This window comes from Gossypium hirsutum, chromosome D05 (assembly GCF_007990345.1).
Source record: "Gossypium hirsutum isolate 1008001.06 chromosome D05, Gossypium_hirsutum_v2.1, whole genome shotgun sequence".
Taxonomy (NCBI): domain Eukaryota; kingdom Viridiplantae; phylum Streptophyta; class Magnoliopsida; order Malvales; family Malvaceae; genus Gossypium; species Gossypium hirsutum.
The window spans coordinates 59,293,354-59,318,444 of NC_053441.1; the positions used below are offsets into that span (position 1 = coordinate 59,293,354).

A 25,091-nucleotide genomic window follows, 5' to 3' on the forward strand; every position below is an offset into this window, starting at 1 on the left:
TAAAAAATATAAAAAATATTAATAATTAGAAAGAAATTCTGAAAAAAAAATTAAAAAATTATCAAATAGATATATATATATTTTGAGAATTTGTGTAGTCAAACAATGTTGCTGTTAACTATTTCACCCGACCACCTAACACCGTTAGTCAAAAAAGCATTTCCCCAATCAGAACTTAACAATCACCGGCCAGCTGTTATTTTTAATATTTAATTTTGTTGTATAAAAAAGTGGGAAAAATAAAAATAATGGTTAATTAAAAATATTAGTATTAATATTAATTAAAAATAATATTAAAAAAAATCAAAGAACATTTCCCTCCCTCCCTCCCCCCCCACCGTCACTCCGACCCTCTTCCTCTCCATTTTAAACGTCGGCTATTGACTTATTGATCCTTCGCAGGACTTTCGAGGTGTCGATCGTATAATTTTTACTATAAATTCTCATAAAACTTCATTTATATGTAACCACTTTCTCTCTTTTACCAGCCATAAAGTAGGTTTGGAACAATAAAAATTATACTGTTCGTATTACCCAAAGGATTCGGTAAATGGAGAGGGAGAGGGAGAGGAAGGGGGGAGCGGTGGTGTGGGAGGGAGCCGAGAGGGGTGGGGGCGGATAATCTTTTATTTTTTTAAATATTATTTTTAATTAATATTAACAATATTTACTTGTTAATTTCTACTTATCTTTGTATTATTTAAATATAGTGACTTTTTAAATTTATATTCAATTTGTTGAAAAATATTTATTTTAATATTTTTAGTTTATTTTATATATTATATTTTTTTAAATTTTTTATATAAAAAATAATACAAATGGGTCGGACTTGGGTTTTAACATTTTCGTCCGAGATGGGTTTGAAAAAAAATTTAGGCTCATTATATGAGCCCAAACTTATCAATCGGGCTTAAAATTTTGTTAGGCATGTGCAACTCTACTTGTGAGTAAAAGAAAATTAAAATAGATAAATACATCGTATTAACAATATTAAATGAACTCCAATTTGGTGAGAGAATATTTTATGTTAAAAGTTATTTTTTTTTAAGTTTACTTAAGAATTATTATTGGTGTAGTGGTAAAAAAATTATTTATAAATCCATTAAACATAAGTTTAATCCCTAAATATATTAATTTTAATCTATTTATTTAAAAATTATATAAAATAAATCTAGACAAATGATTGTTCACATTTAAATATATTTAAACATCCATGTACATTTTAAATATATATTTTTAGTAAATTTTAAATAATTTTTTAAAATTTTAATATATATTAACGTGTCATGCAAATCAACATATTTATCCACTTGACATGTCACTAGCCAGCTCGTTAACTGTCACACCAATCACTGACGGTTTTTATTAATAAAAGGGTCTAATTATTTTTTATAATTTAATTTAATTTAATTTAATTTTTTTATTTTTAATGGCTTTCACTTTAAATTAGGCAACATGAATATATATATTTTAAGAATATAACATAATCCAATTTAATAGATTTTGTTTTGAGGATATTATGAATTAAATCAATAGGGTAGAGAGGCTAAATCCCTATATTCCAATATAAATTTTAAATGTGAAACAAAAATAGAGAAAGTGTAAAGAATAGAGGGATGGAGAGCATAATTAAACCAAAGAAAACTGCCCCAATTTTCAGTAAATTGGACTCAAATGGATAAATTATTAAATGCAGCCAAAAGTGTTCATGGTGAAAGGTCAACAACACTGCCTCACTTTTTTCTTAAAATATTGAAAAGTCTTTCCTTTCTGTTTTGCTGTACAAATTAATTCAATTATCAAAGAAAGAAATCAACATTCTTACAACTACTTTAAGGGCTGCTATCAAAGAAAAACTTTAATGGCTGTCCTAATTTTAGGGACTTAAAAGTAAAAAAAAATATTTAATTAGACTCATACAGGTACTTATCTGATACCCTTTTAGCAGAAATGTTAGGACAATCAAAATATGGTATGCAAAGGAAAAGAAATATCATCACAAACCACAAGAAATAAAGGGAAATTGATATAATCCAAGAAAATTGGTTTACCATAGATCAAATCATACAACTGAAGAAAGATGTTTTACCTTTGTGTTTTTTCTTCTTCAATTTTAGCCAATACCCATCATCACAAATCACTCAAAAATTACAATAAGCAATTCATTAAGAAGAACCTGAAACTCTTGGTGATGTGAGTGGAAACAATGGCAAAAGCTGAGGCTCGGTGTCTCTAGGAGTAGACATAGGTGATGGGTGCAAATAAAAGCCTTTCTCAGCTATAGCTTTCTCTTCTTCTGATGAATTCCCTAAAGAAGGTGAAGACTTGTTGAAAGGGTCTTCATTTAATGGTGTAACCGGGCTAAGTGTTAGCTTTGGGAAGTCAAGCAAGCTTGGGGACAGCATCTCTGCACTCCTAGAAGGCACAAAGGTGTTGATCATCATGAGGCTGTTCTTGAGGTTACTGTTTCTCCTCTCATAAAGTTTGAAACTTTGTTTTCTGGGAGAGTTTGTTTTCATGGGAGGTATAGGGAAAGATGATTTTGAAAGCAATGGTGGTGGAGGATCCTGTTTTTGCTGGGGTGGTGATGGGGCTTTTGGGGAAGCTTGTTTAGCAGTTTCTGAGGAACCAGTGAGCATTTGGACAACTTGTTTGAAAGTTGTTGTGTCAGCTTGGACAAAGGTTGTTGGGTAAGGATTGGTTTCAGATCTGGCCGGGTGTGGCGTTAACGGTGGGGTGTGAATTTGGGCAGCCCCATTGTTGTTGTTGTGTGGGGAGTTTAAAGGAGATGATGGGAAGTTGAAGTGTTCTTGAAATGACCTTGTTGTTGAACTTGAATTCTCCATGAATGGATGATCTCTTTAGCAGTTTCCTCAAACCCTCAAAAGAGAAAACAGAAAGGGGGAGTAGTGTGGTATGGAAGAGAAAGAAGAGATGAGGAGTGAAATACAAGGATTGAGTCATAAAGTAATAAAAGGTTGCTTCTTGGTTTTGTTTTCTTGTGTTGTGGCATCAAGTAAGGATTAGAGTTAGTCGTTGGGTAAATAACTGCCGCACACATACTAATGATTTGATCTCAACCCACTCAACTTAACTGTCCATCATCAATAAATCAAATAATTAATCTAAAATTGTTATTATAGTTGGATTGAATTGATAATCAAAATATATTTAGAATTAAGTTAATTGAGTCTTAGCTCGATTGGTATGAGCATTGTTACTAATATAGTAGGACTCGGATTCGAGTGTGCTGAAGCGCATTATCTTCCTATTTATGGGTTGCATGCTATATGTAGTTCTAAGTATTATATTAAAAAGAATAGATATGACCCAATAATAAAATTATTAAAAATACATATTTAGAATTAAATTAAAGTAATTTAAAAAAAACTAATATCTAATCAACTGGAAGTGATATATGAAATTATGAAGGATTTAAATAAATACTCATATTTATATTTTTAAAATATTCATATTTTAAACTATAAAATATTTATTAATAATATTTATAGATTGTAATATACTTTTTATTAAAATATTAATATAGCTTTTTCAATAAATTATTAAGAAAATTACTTAACATTTAAAAATACTATTAATGTTAAAAGTTATTATTAAAATATAAATTTACTATTAAATAGTTATATTAAAAATTTATTAAATGATTAAAAATAAATATGCATATTCAACAATATTAAAAATTATAATATTTTAGATTAATAGTTGATGTTTTAAATAGTTTTTAAAAATTAGAAATAAGATTTTATTATTAATATAATAATATAAACAAGAGGCAAATCTAGAGGGCTGACAAATCTCGCCCCTAAAATAGAAAAATGTTATTTAGGCCCTTTAAAATTTTTTAAAATTTAAATTAGTTGCACTTTGACCCCTTAAAATTATAAAAATTCGATTTAATCAATTAAAAATTATAAAGATATAGACTATAAAAAATTAAAATTTCATTCGAACCCCCTAAAAAATATTCGGGCTTTGCCCCTGAATATAAATTGAGTTACTTATAAAGAATTGTTTTTGAAAAATGACTTATTCTTTAAAAAAAAAAGAAGTCATTTTTATTTTTTATTCACTAGTAAGTTCATCAAAATGATTTTTACAAGAAACACACAAAAAACACAGAAAATATTTTCAATAAAACAAAGACACCCTTAATAGATAGAGTGTGATTCTTCCATTAGATTTTGATGTTGCTTGAAAATGTGAAAGTCATGAATTCATCGTCCATACTTTTCGAACAGAGTGTTTCCAACGTGAAAAATAGCAGGAAAATACCTGATAGTACATGATTTCATGGTGAATGACAATGAATAAAACAAATAAGAATGGCTAGTGAGGCAATTTCTTTGTTGTTGTTCTAAAGCATTACACTTTATTGTGAGGCATTATGTAGATTAAACAATGTATGTGAAGTTGTCTCTTCTCTCTCCACTTTGAATGCATCGAAAGAAAAGGGATGAAGGTCAAATTAATCAATTTTAAATCATTTATAATCTATATATTTATAAAAGAAATTTTAAAATTTCAGCAAATATGACTAATTAAATGAAACATATTATATATCAATTTTAAAATTAATTATTCAAGTAGGTTGAGTTAGATAGAATGGCATTGATATTTTTGCTACTGTAGGAGGACGTGGGTTCAAGTGTGTTAAAGCGTATTATCCTTCTATTTAGGAAGGGATTATTGGTAGTTCTAGGCATTATAACAAAATGAATAGATATTAAATCTTACACATTTACTTTTATTAATTATAAAAAAATGACTTTAACATTATTAATTAGGGATAAATATCAAATTTATCCATGAATGTTGATTCAATGTGCAATTTGATATATGAACTTTGATTTGTAACAATTATACACGTGAAACTTGAAACGAGGTTCATGCATATACATGAAACTTTGGTTTTAATTCAATTGTATACGTTTAAAGAAATGAATTCGTACATTTATTTTCATATTAGATTAATATAATAGTTTGTGCATACGATATATCAATGTAAAATTGTGCTAATTTGATAATGTTGTTAGTGATTTGTTAAAATTGAATCAAATCAAAATTTCATATATAAAATCGCACAAAGTCAAAGTTCATATATGACTTTACACATAATCAAAGTTCATGTATAGATTTGATATTTATCCTTGTTAATTGTTAACATATTTATAAATTATATTTATTTAATTAAAAAAACTTGGAATTTTATCATTTTTAATTGATCTAATTACGTTCAATGATTTTATAGAATTATAAATTTATTAATTAATAATAAATTATGTTATTTTTTTAAGTAGAACTTTTAAAAGATAAGACCAAATTAATTTCATATTAACATACTATCATATGAATTAAATTTAATTAATGTTATTTTTATTACTATCTCATAATAATACCAACAAATTTCTAATATCAATTTAGTAATATAATTAATAAGCATCAATTCAAAAGTTTCTCCAAATTTATATATATTATAGATCAGAGTCGAAATTTTTATATATATCATAGACAAAATATTATTATAGTTGCAAAGAAGAAGAAGACTAGTCTTTCTTTCTCTCTTCTTCTTTTTCTTCGCAATTGGCTTTGCAACTATAATAATATTTTTCTGAGGATCCACAACCGCTCGCAGTTAAAAGCTGTCAAAGGGATCATGGACGCCCCATAACACTAACATTGCAGTTGGAATCCATCGTTCTGTGAGTACACAATAAGACCGTTACAGTTGGAATCTGCTGAGGCTATGAGTATACAGCGAACATTTGTTTAACCGTGGAGTCACGACCGCTCGCAGATAATAGCTGTCAGAGGGATCGTGTAGCACAGTGAAATTGCAGTTGGAATCTGTCGTTCTGTGGGTACACAGTCAATCATTCGTATATGCAATCAATATGCGTTACATTCTTCGTCCTTTCATATCGTCCCCCAACATACATATGCAATGCAATCGTTCTTTAATGCATTCATCCATTCCATCATTAATACTTTCAACATCCTATTTCATTGCATAATAATGATATTCACGATTTTATCCATCAATCAATAGTTCAATAATTTAGGCATATGAGACGTTCATTCGGCATTTATAACATAAAATCATTCATGGATAAAGTAATCAATCAAAAGCAATTAAAATCATAAATTCATTCATCCATATATTTAATCATTCTAATCCTAGTCCAGGACCTAATTGCATAATCTAGTTCTCTAGATTCCATTAAAAACCTATTTAGGGACTGATTCGTATAAAATAATTAAAGATCTGAAAAAAATGGAATTTTTAAGTTGCAAGGGCCACACGGCCGTGTGTGATGCGAAGGAGTGAAGGACTAGGAGACACACAGCCGTGTGTTCAGGCCGTATGTGAAGCCCTCAAGCTGTGTGCAATGGATTCACACGGTCGTGCGTTCGACCGTCTGCGGAGCCCTAGGCCATGTGTGATACGAAGGGAATGAGGTGTAAGAGCCACACGGTCGTGTATCTAGGCCGTGTGCGAGTCTCCATGCCATATGCGAAATGTGAATGCAAAGGAAATAAATGGGGCAGGCTGTGTAAGGAACTGTGTATCCCACACGGACGAGCCACATGCCCGTGTGGTAGACTATATGTACTTGGGCAGTTTCGAATTTTGACTCGATTTTTCATAAAAAGACACACACTTAACTTTTTGAGACCTTAAGGGACTATCCCACGTTCAAGTTTGATCCAATCACCTACAAGGGTCTTTTCAATCGACAAAATTCAAGAATCAGAAACAAATTTTCAATATTTGCGAAGGTTTTTGGTAAAACTATTAAAAAAATTATAATCGAATTGAAGGATTTATTAAAACGTGATATCTTCCAGATTTGAAAGATCCTAATTGACAGGGGAGGAGATACTTATTGATCTTGATATAGATTCAACAATCTAATGACTTGGATTTCAACAATTTGGAGAAGAATAGTTTTTGAGGACTTCATCAAATTTTCCAAAAATTTTAAGAGTATTTTTCAGCAAAGTTTAAGGGCTTAGAAGAGTTTTGAAGTAGAGAATTTTGAGAGAAAGCTAAGGTATAAATAGAGAGAGTTAGGGTTTCAATTTGATAGAATAACAAATAGGGAATTTTAGTTAAATTAGAAAAAGACTTAAAAAGTTGAGTTGAGGAAGAGTTTGAGGGCTTATGGGCAAATAGCCTATTGGTCTAAAAATCATCAAAAGTAAGAGAGAGTGGCGTGGTTGGAACCTAAATTTGTGAAGGGAAAATTGGGAAAGCCTCAACCACTGAGCTAGTGCCCACATTCATGTTTAAAACACAGACAAATACATTCATAAACCATGTTACTTAGGTTCTATATGTGTAGAAAAATTAAAGAGATAAAATCACATTTATAAAACTTGAACCTATGTTCTCAAGACTTCCTCATAGGCTTCTAACCAATAATGCTATGTTTTAATTCTTAATAATTCTAAGAATTCTAACCCTTAATTTTTAGGATGTTACAGTAAAAATTACAATTTAATTTTAACCCCTAAAAAAATTTTCTGGCTTCACCCTTGATTCGATCATCATACTACCATAAAAAACCTTTAGCAAATAACCAAAAAATGTATCCAATCAACAAAAGACCACCACTAAATGAAATAGCTACACCATCTCCCCCTCAAACTCAACAACTCATTCTCTCTCTCTCTCTCTCTCTCTCTCTCTGTAAGATGCTTGATTTCTTCACAAGTGTTATAATAGTCGAGCACATTATACTTCAATTCTTTCTGCAATTGCAAGTGGAGATCCATTAGCACATAGCTCATTAGAGTCTAAGTCTGCATATTCCTTATCAAGACTTAGCATTGACATTGTGTTTTCCCTTCAACCATTTATTAAAAAACTTAATCTTTGAATCCTTAATGAGCACATTCTTTTGGCTTAACAGGATTTGGAAGGTTAGTGAAGGGAATGGAAACATATGCCTCTTGTTCTTAATCTCTACATGCTTCACTATTTCATTAAAAATAGGTTGCCCCAAATAAAAAGGAATAGAATAGACTACCTTGTGAAGCAATTTTTTCATTCTTTTATTACTTTTATGGGATATCCTTAATCTCTTTGGAATAAATCTATTCTCATAATCTTATGGTAATCATTATATTTTCTTTCATGAAAAGCTAATTACTACCAAATAATAATCAAATCATTTATCACTAAAACAAATGACTCGTGATCATGTTAACTTTAATCTATAATGTAATGCAATTTATCATAAATTGGGGTATACTTCTCATCCATGTTTCTAATAGTTGTTGGCCATAGAATGATTAAACTTGAAATAATGCCCTTGAACATAAACTTGCATGTATTTGTCTATTATTAGGTTCAATGGTTGACTTCTTAGAATAAAATTCTAACACCACAACATTGACATAAGGCTTCACACAAGCTACTGAATACAATAATCTCTGGTTCTCTAGTAAAACATCAATTTTATGCTCTTAAAAATCAATCGTATTGAGGTATCTATCATTAATGAAGCTTTTCTTTGCCAACAACTTCCTTTTGTCACAGTTAGTGTTTATAAGCTTAGAATTCTTCGGAACAAGAGTGAAGCCCACATCCTTGAGCATCTCTGCAACACCTATCTTCTTGAGTCTCTTGTTTCTTTACTTCAAAGTCAAGGGCACATTAGGCCTTTTGGTTATATTCTTGGTAGCTTGAGACATGAGAGTAGATAGAGGCAAATTTTTAGGATTTGTTCCCATAAGGTAGTTCTTTCGTCATAATTACTTGTATGTTTTAAACAATACCAAATTAATAAAATTTTCACATGAATCAATTTCAGTAATATTTGTATATATTATGTACTCAAATAATTTTATACATAAAAAGAAAAATTATTAAACGAATATTGGTTAATTGATTACCTAATGTTTACCTAAATTAAGTGGCATAACAAATAACTTTTGTAATGCAAAAGACAACTTATATTGGTAGATAATATAAATAATCCGTAGTCCATAGGTTCATGATTGAGCAAATGACTTATGTTAGGACTATTATGTCCTTCATAAGTCCAAATGAGGAGATAACTTGTCTTGACTATTGGATCTAGATTTACTCCCAAGATAGAGACATAGATATAATTTTCTAGACTAGCAATGCATTGGATTGTACCCAAGATGAATTAATCCTAGATCATTTTATCGATTAACTCAATTGTGATGTTCGAAGTGTGACATACCTAAATCCTAAGTAAGTGAAACATATGCATAACTTATATACTTTAATGTTTTAGAAACCTATGCATCTCAAAGTAGTAAGTTGAAAGTTGGTAGTTGGGTATATAACATATGCATGACATTGCTTCACTTACAAAAGTATAATCCTAACTCATTAAATAATAAATTATATCCTCTCATTAAAATTGTATGATTTATGAAAATGGAACATATTCATAGGTCATTTGTCAGGAACAAATGATTTAATTATTACTAGCTTGAGTAATATGCATTTTCAATATAGTAGATACAATGGTGACCATAATATAAAAGTGATCCAACTAGGCAAAAAATTTAACTTTAAGGGATCATAGATATCCTCTGAGGGTAACACACATAGGACAAGATCATTGACTAAAGCTTAATAATATAAGTAACTTTCATAATGGTATATAATGGAGAGTTTAGTCATGGTACTTTTAATGATTTGATTCCATAATTAAATATATGCATAATTAATAGAAGAAGAGTTAAAGTTAATTACAATTTATTTTAGCCCTAATTATATATATATATCAAATCGGTCCCTCTACTAGCTTATTACAACATTGTACAGATTGCATATGAAAACATTGAACACATAGATAAATCAATTTTGGAGAAATAAATTGCATGTATTACTGTTTATAATAATTGAACTTCTTGGAAGGCAATAAATGACCTAGGATTAATTTAATTTAATTTAATTGATTATCATTTAATTGGATGAATAAAATAGTTGAGTCTAAAATAAAATAGATAATTAAATAAGTTTGCACATAAATTCTAATAGGGTAAAATCATTAAGATTTTAACAGAATTAGAATTGAATTGTATAAACTATTTAATTATATTATTTAATTTTAATTAATTAAATTTTTATTAGCATAAACTACATAATTAGTCACTTGTGTATAGTTTAAATTATATTTTGGTCATTAAACTTTAAAAAGTTACAATATGGTCTCTAATATTATCAGTTTGTTATATTTAGGTCACAGTCATTAATGTAATATAAAGTTGACTTTAGACAAAAAAATTATGTCAAATTGCATGACTAGTCCCTATACCTTTTCGTTTTAAGTAGTTTAATTCTTTTTCTTTTAACTTTCCTTTCTCTTTCGTTTTATTTTCTTTATTTTGGCCTCATCGTCAAGCAGAGTTTCATTGAGAATAGAGGCAGTGCGCTGGTAGGGTATTAATAGGTTCCTAGTTGATCAAGATGATAAATCGAACATCAATATCAAAATTGAAAATATTTAAATATTTTTTGTAATATTATTAGCTTTTATTTTGAAGTTAAATTTTATTTTTTTAATTATTTTTAGGTAGTTGAATTTCTTCAATTTGCTTTTAATTTATTATATATATTTAGAATAATATGATAGATATTCTCAATTTTTTATGGAAATAGATATTCTAAGATTAATTACTTTTAATTGGTTATTTTTTTATTAATAATTGTTTAAATTGGACTAAATTGTAATTTTTGAATTAAGTTTAACAAGTAATAATTAATTTGATAATTTCAATCATTAATAAAATTTAATAAAAAGATATTAACAGATAATATTTATTTTAATTAAAAAAATCTATTATTATTAATCATAGAAGCTCTTTTTTATAGAATGCCTAAAACTACCCATAACCTCTTCCCAATTCATAAATAAAAGAATAATACGTTTCAGCACTAGAGGTGCTCATGGGCTGGGCCGGGCCGGGTTCGGGCCGGGCCCATTAAAAAATTTCGGCCCATGTTCTAGGCCCGGGCCCGGCCCGGCCCGAAATATGGGCCTAAGATTTTTCCCAGGCTCGACCCAGGAAAAAATCTTAAGCCCGGGCCCGGCCTATTTTTATTTTAAAAATTTTAAAAAATTAAAAAAGTATTTTAAAAATATTTTAAAATTTAAAAAAAATTAAAAAAAGTATTTTAAAAATATTTTAAAATTAAAAAATTTAAAAAAGTATTTTAAAAGTATTTTAAAATTTAAAAAAATTAAAAAAGTATGTAAAAAATATTTTAAAATTTTAAAAAAGTAAATATATTGCCCGGGCCGAAAAAGTGGTGTCCGAGGCCCGGCCTGTTTTCTAAATGGGCCTCGTTTTTTGCCCAAGCCCATATTTCGGGCCTATATTTTTACCCAAACCCTCCCATATTTCGGGCTGGTCGTCGGGCCGAGCACCTCTATTCAGCACACTCGAACTCACATTTTCCTGTATTGACAACAATGTCTATGCCAATTGAGTCTTTATTATTTTAATATTATACAATTACTTTAATTAAATTTTAAAGTTATTTTATTTTAAAAATGTTTTATATATTTGTAATTATATTTAAACATGATTAGTTATATAAAATAAAATATTTCATATAGTGGAGGGGCCAAAGTTCCATTACAAATTGCTATTGTTGAAAAGGGATCAAATTCCCCTGTTCTTTCAAACCAAAATGATTATATAGTATAAGATTGTAGAGTGTGCTTAACATTCTCCAATTACTTCAACCATCCCATTAATTTCTTCAAAATTGCATTAAACCACCCAATATTAATCAATATGCTTACAAAGTTCATTTTACCATATCAAGCAAATTCCTCATTCCACCTAAGTTCACTATATTCAGTGTGTTCATTCCTTTTTCCAAAAAAAAGGAATAATATCTTTTTGGCCCTCCAACTTTACAAAAAAGTTATTTTAGCCCTTTATTTAATTTGTTAACTTTGTTGATGTGGTATACACGTGGATTGTCATGTTACCAATTAATATTTTTTATATTTTTATATTTTAATAATTTTTAGTTTTTTAAAATAATTTTTTTGAATTTTTAAATTAAAAAAATAATTAATTACTAACATGGTATCCACTTAGAAATTCACATGTATGCGACTTCAGCAAAGTTAACAAACGTTAACTTTTCCATCCATTTTGGGGTGAATTAACAAACAACACAAATTTAAAAACTAAAAAAAGACAAAAAGAAAAATTAAATGAAGGGCTAAAATAATTTTTTTTTATAAAATTAGAGGATGAAATAAATTATTATGCCTTTTAAAAAAAAATCTAAAATATACTCTCCTATTCAATTTTATATATCCACTTGATTGTATATTTGATAATTTATAATGCCACAAAATCGAGTTACTTTTTCCATTGTAGTATATTGATTCGATTTTGCATTAGACTATATTTAAAAAGATTATGATTTTCAAAAGAATGACATCTCTTTTCCAATTTCATTCGATAGCTTTTATATTTGCACAATCTATTAAGATCTCCAAATACAAATTTCCACTTTTTTTCACACACTACTAGTAGGATTTTTATTAACATCTAGAATTTTTTAATAATTTCTAAATTTTTTATTTTTTATTATGATTTATAATATTTACTTGCCATGTCAGTTTCTACGCCATCAGTTTTCATACCAGTTGCCATGTTACCTTCTATATCAACACTTAACAGCCCGTTAGGGGCTTTGACAAAAAAATTAATTCAGTGAGCTCAATTGAGTATAAATCATAATTCTTTTTTTTCTTTTTAAATATGTACAAATCGTGATTAAATGATTCAAAGAGAAGTTTAATTGATTTTTTAATTATTTCGAAGGACTTATTTGACATTTTAGCTTAAAATTACAAATCATAATTAAATAATTTTAACTATATTTAATATAAAAAATATTTTTACATCATATAATTAATACAAAGTAACATTACTCAAAATAAAAACTAGCATATTTAGATTGATTATTTTTATCATTCAAATATAGTGCTAATAAAAAAATTTTGTAATATATGATAAATCAAAATCTTCACTATACAGGTTTTTTTTTTTTACCTTTTCTTTTCTTTTCTTAATAGTCAATCAACTCAACTATTATAATATATTAGATTAGGTTATATAAATATATTATTTCTAAAATTTTGTATATGAAATATAAAGTTATTTATTGTCGAGTGTGCCTCGTATTTTCGACTGAATAGATGGCAACGTCACGACAAGAAGTTTTCAGATGTTGCGACGACGGACAACGTCATGACAACGCAAATGGGGATGTTGTGACGAGGCAACGTATACCCCACATAAATCAAGTTTCTTCTCTCAATTAAATTATGATTATTTCAGAGATATTTTAGTATGATTAAACCTCTAATTAGCCTATTTAAAGGGGCCTTGTATCCCTGTTTTGAGAGGTCAATTAAGAGACAATTAAAGATATAGTAGACGGCTTTTCTTTTTGGGGGTGACAATATGTAGTCGCAGATGAGTTTTGGTGAAAGTTTTCGTGGTAACTATGGAGAGAATTTTGTTCCTGAGTTAGGGTTTTGTTTTCGAGGTTTGGGTTTGTACGTTTAGTATATTTAGGTTTATTTTCTCCATATTTTACTCTCATTTGTCTACTCATTTAGTGAAAAGCCGAAGCCTCCTTTGCCCGTGATTTTTACCCTCTTTGGAGGAGTTTTTCACATAAAATTTGTGTTCGATTTTCTCTACCTTCTCTATTTCGTTGCTTATACGGGCAGATCCCCAACACTTATTATTTAAATTATTAGAAATTACTATTTAAAGCTAAAGTAATATAATTTCTTTTCTTTTTATTTTTTGGTTAACGAAAACATAATAATTTAAATATAAAGTAATTCTTCAATCTTTAATATGATAAAATCTTTTAATAGAATCAAAATTTTTATTTTTAAGTATGATAAATTTTCTTATCAAGTAAATTTATTTAATTAAATATTTTAATAAAAATAATAAATATTTAAAATGATAAATTCTGTAATATACTGAATAACAAAGATTATATGCTCCAAACTCGTGTTTATATAATATATAGGAGAGGGGTTCACTTACATGATGTAAAACTAATTAATTTCACACTATTTTAGATCGAAATAAATAAACGGTTGAGATTAAATTAAAACTTCTTTATTTTAGGTTAAAACATTTTATGAAACCTTTTCCCTTTTGACTTCCCTGTTTAATCTCCACCGTAAACTAATTTATATTTTTTATGCTAATCATTCCCTTTTCCCGAGATATTTGGCTTTTTGTTCTTTCATTGAGATCCATTCAATATTTTGTTCATCTTTTAAGAAACAATTGCAATCTAATTTCATTTTTCATCATAATTTCTTTCAATCTTTCATGAAAGTTTTTTTTTTTGCCATTTGGAGAAACAATTCCAAGCCATGTAATTGGTGCCAACAACGATCTCCAACTTACATGTCATATAAGTTATTTTGTTCAATCATGATTTCACAGTGGAACTAAAGAAGCAAAGTTATCATATAAGTTGTTTTTGTACCGATGGAATGTTTTCCAGCTTCTTATTCAGTACACAGTGTGAACTTTCTATTATTCAAACATCGCCAATCATAGCTGTATTATAAGATTTAAATAAAATAAATAAAAAATCATGGTTAATTTCATGAATGAAGTTCAGTAAAATCTATATATATGCATGCCATGGGATGAGTAATGGATGAGAAGTTAAGTTGACATCCTAATATATAAACATGAAAAAGATTTTTTTTTTAAAAAGCAGAAGGTTTCTGTTAGGTTGAAAAATTGTCATGAATGAGTTCTCGTGATTCAAGAAAACAATGGAAGTCTCAATCAAAGAAAATGCAAAGTATATGTTCAAGTTCATCAGATTTAACTTGGTGTTGTGATCATCACACTAATTCGATTAGTACTCAAATCTAATCATATCTAATTTCACAAATAATTGACTAAATTCTTTTAACAACAGGGTGATTTGGGTAATGGGGTATAGTTTAGGAGCCATTTTGAGTAACAAAAAAAAAAAGACGAAGATTGGAACAAATTCAGATAAGTTTAAGCAAAGTAACAAGTTAAAAGAATTTCATAGAGACTATTCTGAGAGTTCAAAATGCCAAAAATCTTCGCTGATTGTGAAGGACTCTCATTTATAGTGTCTCAAGAATGGGAGCTACAAAGTTGAAAATTGATGGGAGTAATGAAATTAATTTTCAATTACAATGACATTAATGATTAAAAGGGAATGGTGAAGGGCATTGTTGGTGATTGTAATGGTGAGCAGTAAAGAAGAGCTCACTATGTTTTCAAAAGAAGGGAGAAGCACTCAATGTTACAAGAAAAGGTTAAGAGCAAACCCCTGAACTACCATATTCTGGGGTTACTTTCACTTCTACTTTGGTGAAGGATACCATGCGAAACATCTTTCGTGGAATATCTTTTGAAATGCAATACAATGGTTGTTCTTGAATGAGAATTATTTAACTTGTTCAAAACATGAGTTGCTCTCAAAATAGTTGTTCTCAATGTAGAAGTTGTCCCAAATAAGAGTTCATTTGTGGTGATGCTTTTTTTGAAGAGCTTGTTTTGAATAATTACTTTTTTGGAAGAACAAAATTTTTCAAATTAGAAGTTGTTTCAAACAATGATTGTTCTAAACATAGTTATTTTTGAAACATCATTATTCTAAATAAGAGTTGTTCTCAAATGACAACTACCTTGGATGACAATTGTTCTAAATTGAAGCCTTGTTCTTAACATAGTTATTTCAAATGTAACTATTCTCAAACAACGGTTGTTCTGAACAACTATTTTGAATAATTATTATTTTTTATTCTTCTGGAAAGATAATAAATGAAACAACGTTGTCACTTATTCCAAGCTTAGTAACACAATTTCCTAATACAGTAGCCAAAATCAAGTTCCATTTTGTGATTTAAACCTATAAAATAAAACTAAATGAATAGTAAACACCTTAAACATTATCGTTTGAAATTGTTATAAATTTTTTTTTATTGTTTTATTGCACTAGTTTGAAAAGTTTTATTGCACCTAGAGTTGAACTTCTCAATAGGTTGGTGTTGTCCCCAATGGAGTTTTATTTTCAGATTCTACCAAGAACTTTAGTGTCAAAAGAAGTAATACGTTAATAAAGTAAGAGTGCCTCATCATGTGCCTAAGAAGGCGAACCATGCACAAGGCACACGATTACCTGCCAAGAAAATCTCAACATTTTTGCTTAGTGAGACTTAAACCCATGCTTATAACGTATAAGGCATTAGGTAACTACACTACCTCTTGGGTCTTGTTTTTGCTCCGTAAAATTGTCATCTTTTTAGACATTCGAACTCTAATAAAATCAAAAGTGATTCACCTTCTCAAATACCCAATAACACTCCCATTTTGTGAATTATTCATCTCTTCAAAGCATTTTTCAAACATTTATACAATCAAGAGACAACTCCCATCGAGAGCGATATGACCTTGCATTGATTAAATCTTGAGTTCAAACTTACATAATCTCTTTCTTTTTTATTCCTTCATCAGGAAAAAAAAAAGAGGAAACTTCTTGGTGGTTGATTATTTTGGTTGGATTAAAAAAATTGATTGCAAAGTGAAGGTTGGGGACCTTGACTTTTGTGTCCTATCATTTTATTACAAAGTAAAGAAATAACTTTGAAATGAAAAAAAGAGAATAATTTATCCATGGCTTACATTACATGGTTTGTAAGTCAGAGTAGCATGGCCCTCCACTATTTTACTGTCTTTGAATTACTACTCAATAATGACAATTGTGGGTAATCATCAACCTCATGAGAAAATAAAATAGGAAATAATAAAATACAATAATGAAATAAAAGTTAAAAAAGGATCTAGTAAAATTTCAATTGCTCAATGATTCACATGATTACAAAAGGTAATGAAATAAAAGTTAAAAAAGGATCTAGTAAAATTTCAATTGCTCAATGATTCACATGATTACAAAAGGAGGAAATTGTTGAGCCGAAAGAAAATTTGATTGTCACTACAGATGCAAGCCATATACAATAACAGTAGCTATTTGTTTCATAATCTAATTACCAAAGTCACCATTATAAAAGCAAAGCTCATGAACACCACAAGAAAAAAAAAACTGGTGGATACATCATACATTATCAAACATCATTAAACAAAATATAAGAATGATTTGTTCTTTTTTCACTAGATGTGAAATCCTTGTGCTTGGAACATTAAGATTGAAAGAACCAAAATCTTGTGTTTTATTCAGAGTGATCGAGCAACATTTTTGAATTCAGTTAAGCAAGATTGAAGTACCTTTTGACGATTTTGAAGGGATTGTCGTTTGTGTTGCAGTACTTCAATGGCGGCAGGAGAAACAAACATGTCCATGAATTTCTCATCATTTACAGCAAACAAATCCAACCCAAGTTCCACCACAAGCCTGTCTCGGCTGTACCATAAAAAGTAAAGAATTAACAAAGTTGATTAGCTCCAACCTGAAGTGATATGAAAGTACTCACTTCCTAGATAAAGATTGAAAGAAGAAAAAAATGTGGTTTCATTCAAAAGTTTGAATGGGCTTGGTGCGGGTCGGATGTGTCTAATACGAGTATGCTCAATATTCGGAAGATCATTACCTCATTCCTATATCTAAATGTGTCAAATAGAAATGTTTTAGGGTGAGTGTGAGTCATTAGCAAGATACGAGCATCCTCAATTTTTCCATGTCTTTTAAAAAGATTATAACCTCATTCCTATGTTCAAATATGTACAAAATAAAAATACTTCAGCAAAAATGAATATGAAGGCCTATGTAGTGTAGACAAAACCCACCCAACTTTTAGTTTTAGTATAACTACAGGTGTCTTCATTTACGGTACGAGACTTGTCCTATTCAGGCCAGGAGAGGATGCAAGTAAAGCCCTCCCAACAATGCAATCCAAGACTCAAACTTGGTTCAAATGATTGGACAAGAAATCCACTTCCACTTCTTCCAACTACTTGTTGGTAGAACACAGCCTCTCACATGAAGGAGAAACTGTCCCATGGATTAAACTGAATCCGGTCTTATGGTAGTTCTTCATAAAGTGTATGAAAATAGAGATGAAAGAACTTACCATGGGGTCAAAAATCCAGAGTTAAGAGTTGATGTCACACTGCGCTCGACAAGAACTTCACGTATCCGTGCAAAATGTTGTGCTGCTAATGAGCAGATTTCAGTGTAAGCTGATCTTGAACCACAATCTCCATTACCAAATAAAAGACTACCACCATTATGAACTTTCATCAATTGTTCAGGATTTCTATTGCCTATTCTTGCAATACGCTTTCTTGGTCCAACATCAACCTTTACTCCATCACAGGGCTGGTCAGGAGATGGGGTCTCGGGCACAGTCATTTGGCTTTCCCGGTGCACATCTCGAGCTTCTGTGCCTTTCCCTGGAGTTTTTTGCCGTGCATTGTTTTCAGGAGGTATGTTCTCCCGATCCCTCATCCTCTCATCATGCGATACTTGCCCACAGTCTGATAGCTCGAACCAAATTGAACCAGCTGATGCTTGGTTATGTCTGAAATATGAGTTTGCACTTGAGCCAAAGCTTCCATGAAAGTCATTCTCATAAAAAACCTGAGAATATGGGCTTGTAACTGAATCAAGATGGTGTCTAACTAGCTGCTTGCACTGTTTAGCTAAATCCTTTATAATGCTATTGTATGCATGTCTTAAAGCTGCATGAAACCCAACATAGCCTTCCATGTCTCCAGTTTTCCTACCATCTGTGCAGTTATAAGAAATAAATAAGTAATGATTTACTAAAACATAGTTGCAATCAATTTGGAACAATTAACATTCTAAAACCAGAGATTTATGATTTAACTATAGGCAGGTGTGACAAAAATTGTCAAGTGATCAAAGATTTAACTATCATAAGTTTTCTTTTCTATAATAAAAAACAAACGATCATAAGTTGTCTCCATTTGCCTTTCCTCCTTAGTGGATGTATGAAGACCACATGAAAAACGATGATGGCTAAAATATCTCATGTATTTCTGGTTTACAGTGAATTTAGACACCTCAAAAGCATAACATTTCTTCTATATTTGAAAGTTGAGAATCCTTATGGATACACCCTAACCTTATGTTATAAAGAAATCAGAAAGGAGTTAGATAAGGGAGGTAAATGCTCCATGCAGTTCATGAACTTGTTACAGAGTGGGATAATTAAGATTTCTCCCTGTAGATACCAACTCCTGGAAGATAATTACTCTACAAAATTATGTTTAAAAGTTCTGTTGAATGGGAAAATGGTTATCAACTATAGTTATGAAAAGAAAAAAGAAACTTCAAGAGCTCCTTACATTCTGATTCTCGGCTGCGGTTCCTCTCTATAGCAATGTCAAAAAGATTGCCTAAAACAAAAGCAAGCCGATCACAAGCCGTGTCAAGGAGAGGTGCAAGCCATGAACGAGCAGCAGTACGTGCAATTTCTGCAGCAGCCTCTGCTACTCCTCTGCCCCCACCACGACCAGCATGTGCAAGTAAGATATTTGCCACCTGTTTCAGGAAAAAAAAATCTATTTACTACTTCATCCACTATCAAAATCAAATGCTCAACCATGACATTCTTGGGCCAAATTTCATAGTTAAAGTATCTACCTTCTCTCTTGAAACTGGGGGACATTCAATGGAATATGCAGCGCAGCGGAATTCATGCATTACCCTTTCAAAAGCAGCTCCACCATAAAGACGAAGAATAGCATTAGCAGGTTTTATATCAACGGTGACACCTGGCCAACTCCCTATCCCACTCTCTGATCTTTCCTCCTCTGTTGTTTTACCCCACTGCTCTGGGGCGGGATCAGCTGCTCCATCAATCAAAACTCCCTTAAGCAACAAAAAAAATAGTCAAACAAAGGGCTTTATGACAGAAGCAACAGTTGAATTCTAAAACAATCAGTTGGGGCTTGATGAATTCTCAAACCCAAGTCTGAGCAAATGATTATGAGACTGTTTATCTGCAATAAATGAAAACCTGTGTGATAGAGATGTCTCACCACTTGATTGCTGATAGAAGCTGCATGCATCATGGCTGATTTTCGAAGATGAGAAACATCAGAAGTTGCTTGTATTTTGGAGTCCAATCTCTCCAACTCAATGTTGACTTCACTGCAACGTTGTTCAAGCAATGCCAGTGTCGCTGGAGCAGCTTCTTTGTATCTCTTTTGAAGTTCTGATTCTAAATACTCCCTTAGTGAACAAAAACCAATATAAGGTTTGAACTTTTCTTCATCGTAACCTCCCTTGATTCCATCATGCAGATGACTTAAAACTTCAGAATCCACTTGGGATATTTGTCTACGGAATTCATCATTTGAAACAGTACTCCTATCCTTCGGCAATGCTACAAAAAATGGCCGAGTAGTTTCTCCAAGATAACCACTTGCACTCAAATAACGATCCACTTCCCATCTGTCACTAAACTCCTGCATTAAATTTAATTGAATTACCACAATCAAATTCCTCAGAAGTTACACACATATATCAAGCAACAAGTAAGGCTTATATTTCCCTATAACATCCTCGAAAATCCTTTAGTAGTAGACAAAATTTTCAAAATAGACAAAATGTGATGGGAAAATTTAAAAACTGATGTAATGAAAAATAATAATCCGGAGTATAGATTAAATTGTAAAATTTTACAAAATGTTGGGGTCAAAGTAAAAAGTTAATAGTAGAAAAGGATTAAATTGAATTAGTGGTGAAATTAGTGAAAAATGGAGAATAAATTTACTAAGAGTTGGGGGTAATGATAATAGATAGATTTTTCTTAGTTATAATATTTTATTTTTATCATCATTACTATTATTATATTAAATTGAATTATGTTATTTTATTTTATTAAATATTAGAGATATTTTAGAAGAAGAATAGAGAAAATTTCCAACTTTTACCCATACACATTACCACCATTGGGAGAGAAAAAAACTATCAAATTTAGCTACAACCTAGCAAGTTTAGATTTTAGATAGGGAGTTCATGTTTGAAGAGAGAAATTTTAGATTATGTGAAAAATTAATATTTTAAGAGAAAGACAAGAAAAAAGCTATAAGTAACTTAGACAATAGAAAACAAGTAGACAAACTCCAAAGAAGCATAATTTAGCTAAATTAGTAAGTACTTTAGATTTCTTTTTTACCTAATTAGATTTTTTTAAAATAATAAATTAATGAACATGTTAATAAATGTGAATAATTCAATAAAGTGATAAATGATTGTGATTATTGTTGATGTGATTAAATCAGCAAAAAAAAAAAAAGAACTAAATTATAAAATGTTGAAAACTTATATTTGACTATGAAATTATGAAACTTAATTCGAATATTGATTTTATAATAATGTTAAAGTTCTTGTAGGCAAATTTTGAACTTGTAAGATATAATGGTTGATTGATAAATGAATGATGAAATTAACTTTATTGCTGCTGTGTACTTTATCTTTGTTTTAATTATTGTAATAAAGATAAATATGCTTATTTATTTATTAAATTAGTTAATTAAATCAAATGGTAAAACTCTTAATAAATTTTCCCAAGTGTAATAAGTTTATTTTAAACGCGTAAGTTTGATAAAAATCTTTTGTTGAAGTATATAAACAATTTCATTACTATTTAATAGCTGAAAAGTTTAGTAAAAAGTTTTAAGGGTATAGAACTTAGATTTTGGTAATAGAATGGAATGTATATAGGATTACAACCATATGAATTTTGGTAAAATTTTAAGGGTGTAAAATTTAGATTTTGGTAATATCATTTTGTGCGTTAGGATGATTTTTCTTAGATGAATATATACGTTTTTTTATGAATTTTTTGAATGATAATTTGACAAATTTTGAATCCTAAAAATGTTTAAAAGTGTTATGGAATGATTGATGATAGTATATATTTAATTTTATATATTTCAAACATGTTTTGGGTAATCTGCCTTCAATGTGGCAACATTTAAAATTAGTGTCACAATATTAAATGACATTAGAGTTATTCTATCCTCAGTGTCGTGACATACATTTTCCAATGTTGAGGTATTGACCCTATTTACCCCATTTTGACTTAAATAAGTCTTAAATGATTCTAGTTTGTAACAAAATTTGAAAAGAAACCTAGAAATGACTTAATTAAAATGAATTTATTTATGTTAAAATAAAATTTTAAAATTGATGTTCAAACTAAGTAGTTTTAGTGTCTAAATGCGACTCTGCTCGAGATATATCAGTTCATTCCAAGAGAAATATGCTACAGATGCATATTCAAACATGAGTGTAGGATAATGGGTATATGGGGCTCTAGAGACCATCTAAATACATGAAAAAAAAGCTTGAAAACAAGTTGAATATGCCCGTATTGAACATATTCCCCGTATCGGACACTTACACCTAAGTACAAGTAACATTGGTTTTTACAGCCCTAATATTTTGAGTACTATGTCAACGTAGTGTGAATGTGTCAGCTCAATGTTACATCTCATAGATGACAAAGCCAAAAAGTAAAGGAACAGAATCTGTACCTTAAGTCTGTTATCAAACTTGGAGACCACAATTACCGTCCTTCTGAAGGTTGGATCAATTTCCCTAATTGAGTCCAACCATAATGATGAGCACCATTCCACACTACTCTGCTGAAGGAACAACAGAATACGATGGGGAGGACTAGCTAATGACTTCACCATGGATAGAATCTCCTGTGGAGTATTCTCTGGTTCTCCCTTCTTCGCCTGCCAAAAAATTTCCAACCATATAATGTGATTCGTTAATAAGATCATTTTACTACAAAGATTTCAATCAATCCAAGTCTGAATTTTCCTTTTTCAGATGAATCAGCAAGCTACCTTCAGAACAAATCCTGGGGTATCAATGATGGTGAGGTTAGGACAGTGTGCAAATTCAGCTCTCATTACAATTGGCTTAGGAGAAACTGAAGTTTTAGTCTTCTTCAGAAGTGCCTCGGTTCTTGATTTTATGACATCCGCAATTGTTGATGCTGAAACAACTGGACTTCCATATTCTTCAGAATCTTCTTCCTGTTTTCAATTGTCAATTTTAAGTATCAACGAAAAAGAAGACAATGCAAACATAGGAAGCTGCTGAAATGGAGCATTTACTCAATGAACACCCAGATGTTACAGAAAAAACTTTTTTCTAGCAAACATTAACCCTATAGTTTAAGATTATTCAGATCTAAAACAAAATAAATCCTCGGTAAATAGCTACATTATCGATATTTTCACTAACTTTATAACAAAATTGATCCGTCTATTTTATCATAAAGAAAAAGCCTTAAATTTTTCGATCATAAATTCTAAATATTTCTTTTGATTATACAATTTGAAATTCTTCCATCCAAAATCCAGTTATTACTTCATATAAATTAAATAAACACAGATAAAAGCCCGATTCAGCATATAACAAAACCAATACAAAACTTTAAATAGAAACATAAAAACAAACCACCCAAAAATAAAGTCATTAAACCAAAAGCACCCAACTCCAAAAGCAAAAACCACCTGAAAGCGACAACGTGGCTCAAGTGCAGAAGGGTCATGAACCATCTGCAAAATGAGAGGTCGACGAGTACCCATCTCAACTTCACGCACATTGAAACGGAATCCAAGCAAAGCTTCAAGGAGAGAGCTTTTTCCATCAGATTGACCGCCGAGGGCTACGATTTCCGGGATCGGCAGCTTCTCTCCGAAGGCCACTGCCATGGCTTGGAGGCGATTGTAGGCTTCGAAACGGGACCGAGATGAGGAAGAATCATCTGCTTGGTGGCGAGAGTGAGATCCTCTAGATTTGTCTACTGGAGTTTTAGTTGGAGTAGGGGTCGCCGTCGCCATTGAAGAGAAAACTGAGAGACGGAGGAGATGGAAAGTTAGGCGCTTTAGATTTTGAATTTAAAAATTCAAAATATAGACGTTGAAGAATTTTGGGCCGAGGATTATAAATAGGTTGGATTGGGCTGGACTTGACATCGGCTACGCTCACAGCGTTATTGGGTTTTATGCTATTTTGTAACAATTTTGGGTTTTTTTTTCTTTTCGTTTTAGATTTACGATTTTTTTAAGAAAATAATAATATTTTTTTTACATTTTGCACATAAATTTATAAATTAAAATATTTTTTATCCATAATAAATATAATTTATATTACATTAAAGTTATCAATTTTCTCTATGAAAATTATTAGTCTTATTTAGACCTATCCATGGGCCAGGCCGGGCCTAGAAAAAATTTTGGCCTGACTCTTAGGCCCGGGCCCAGGCCCGATCCAAAATATGGGCCTAAAATTTTGCCTAGGCCCGTCCCGGGAAAAAATAATAAGCTTGAGCCCGGCTCGGCCCAGTCCGATTTTTAATAAGCACAAAAAAATATTTTAAAAATAAAAAAAATAAAAATATTTTTAAAGTATTTTAAAATTAAAAATTAAAAAATAAAAAATAAAAATAAAAATATATATTTATTATATTCGGGCTGGGTCGGGCTGGGCTTGGGCCAAAAAAGTTGAGCCCGAGCCCGACCCATTTTTTAAATGGGCCTCGTTTTTTGCCCAAACCCATATTTCGGGCATATATTTTTACCCGAACCCTCCCATATTTCAGGCGGGCCGTCGGGCCGGGCCGGGCCGCCTGGCCCATGGACAGGTCTAGTCTTATTCTTTCAAGTTTTCTGTTTTTTTTCTTCTAAAATTAGTTATAAATAAAAAAATTGTCTCTAGAGAGAAAATTTTGCTAGTTTTGTTCAATTTTAGGATGAAATGAAAGTTTTCAATATTTAACTTTTTTTTTTAAATAAGGAATGGATTCCAATAAATTAGAAATATGAATATATTGCCAAAGTTAAGTGACTGAAATGAAACTAATGTGGTTGTTTTGTCAGCTACCCCAAAGTTGAGTGACTGTTAGTGTAATTTACTCAAAAATATATTATCTTTTAAAAATCAATGATTACTTTTATGAAATACCATAATTATATTAAGTACTTATATTTACTAATTTACCAAATAATTTTTT

General features: G+C 30.3%; 2 protein-coding genes across 2 annotated transcripts; both read right to left on the bottom strand.

Moving 5' to 3' along the window:
• Positions 1–2,029: 2,029 nt before the first annotated feature.
• Positions 2,030–3,078, bottom strand: LOC107903594 (VQ motif-containing protein 4). The gene has a single exon (XM_041092331.1). The coding sequence runs from the start codon at positions 2,844–2,846 to the stop codon at positions 2,166–2,168; it is 681 nt and encodes a 226-aa protein (XP_040948265.1). The 5' UTR covers positions 2,847–3,078; the 3' UTR covers positions 2,030–2,165.
• A 13,954-nt stretch (positions 3,079–17,032) lies between these two features.
• Positions 17,033–23,997, bottom strand: LOC107903592 (dynamin-related protein 5A). Its single transcript, XM_016829689.2, has 8 exons — positions 23,590–23,997; positions 22,915–23,106; positions 22,594–22,800; positions 20,089–20,517; positions 19,691–19,918; positions 19,393–19,588; positions 18,153–18,810; positions 17,033–17,485 (listed from the first exon to the last, which is right to left on the bottom strand). The coding sequence occupies exons 1-8, from the start codon at positions 23,917–23,919 to the stop codon at positions 17,299–17,301; spliced, it is 2,427 nt and encodes an 808-aa protein (XP_016685178.1). The 5' UTR covers positions 23,920–23,997; the 3' UTR covers positions 17,033–17,298.
• Between the last annotated feature and the right edge of the window lie 1,094 nt (positions 23,998–25,091).

Bases quoted from the DNA above. Each gene is read 5' to 3' on its own strand.
- LOC107903592 (XM_016829689.2), bottom strand. From the start codon at position 23,919: ATGGCGACGGCGACCCCTACTCCAACTAAAACTCCAGTAGACAAATCT. The intron at 23,107-23,589 runs GTGGTTTTTGCT...AATTGAAAACAG, and splicing joins AGCCACGTTGTCGCTTTCAG to GAAGAAGATTCTGAAGAATA. The intron at 17,486-18,152 runs GTAAGTTCTTTC...TTTATGGTACAG, and splicing joins TCTGGATTTTTGACCCCATG to CCGAGACAGGCTTGTGGTGG.
- LOC107903594 (XM_041092331.1), bottom strand. From the start codon at position 2,846: ATGGAGAATTCAAGTTCAACAACAAGGTCATTTCAAGAACACTTCAAC.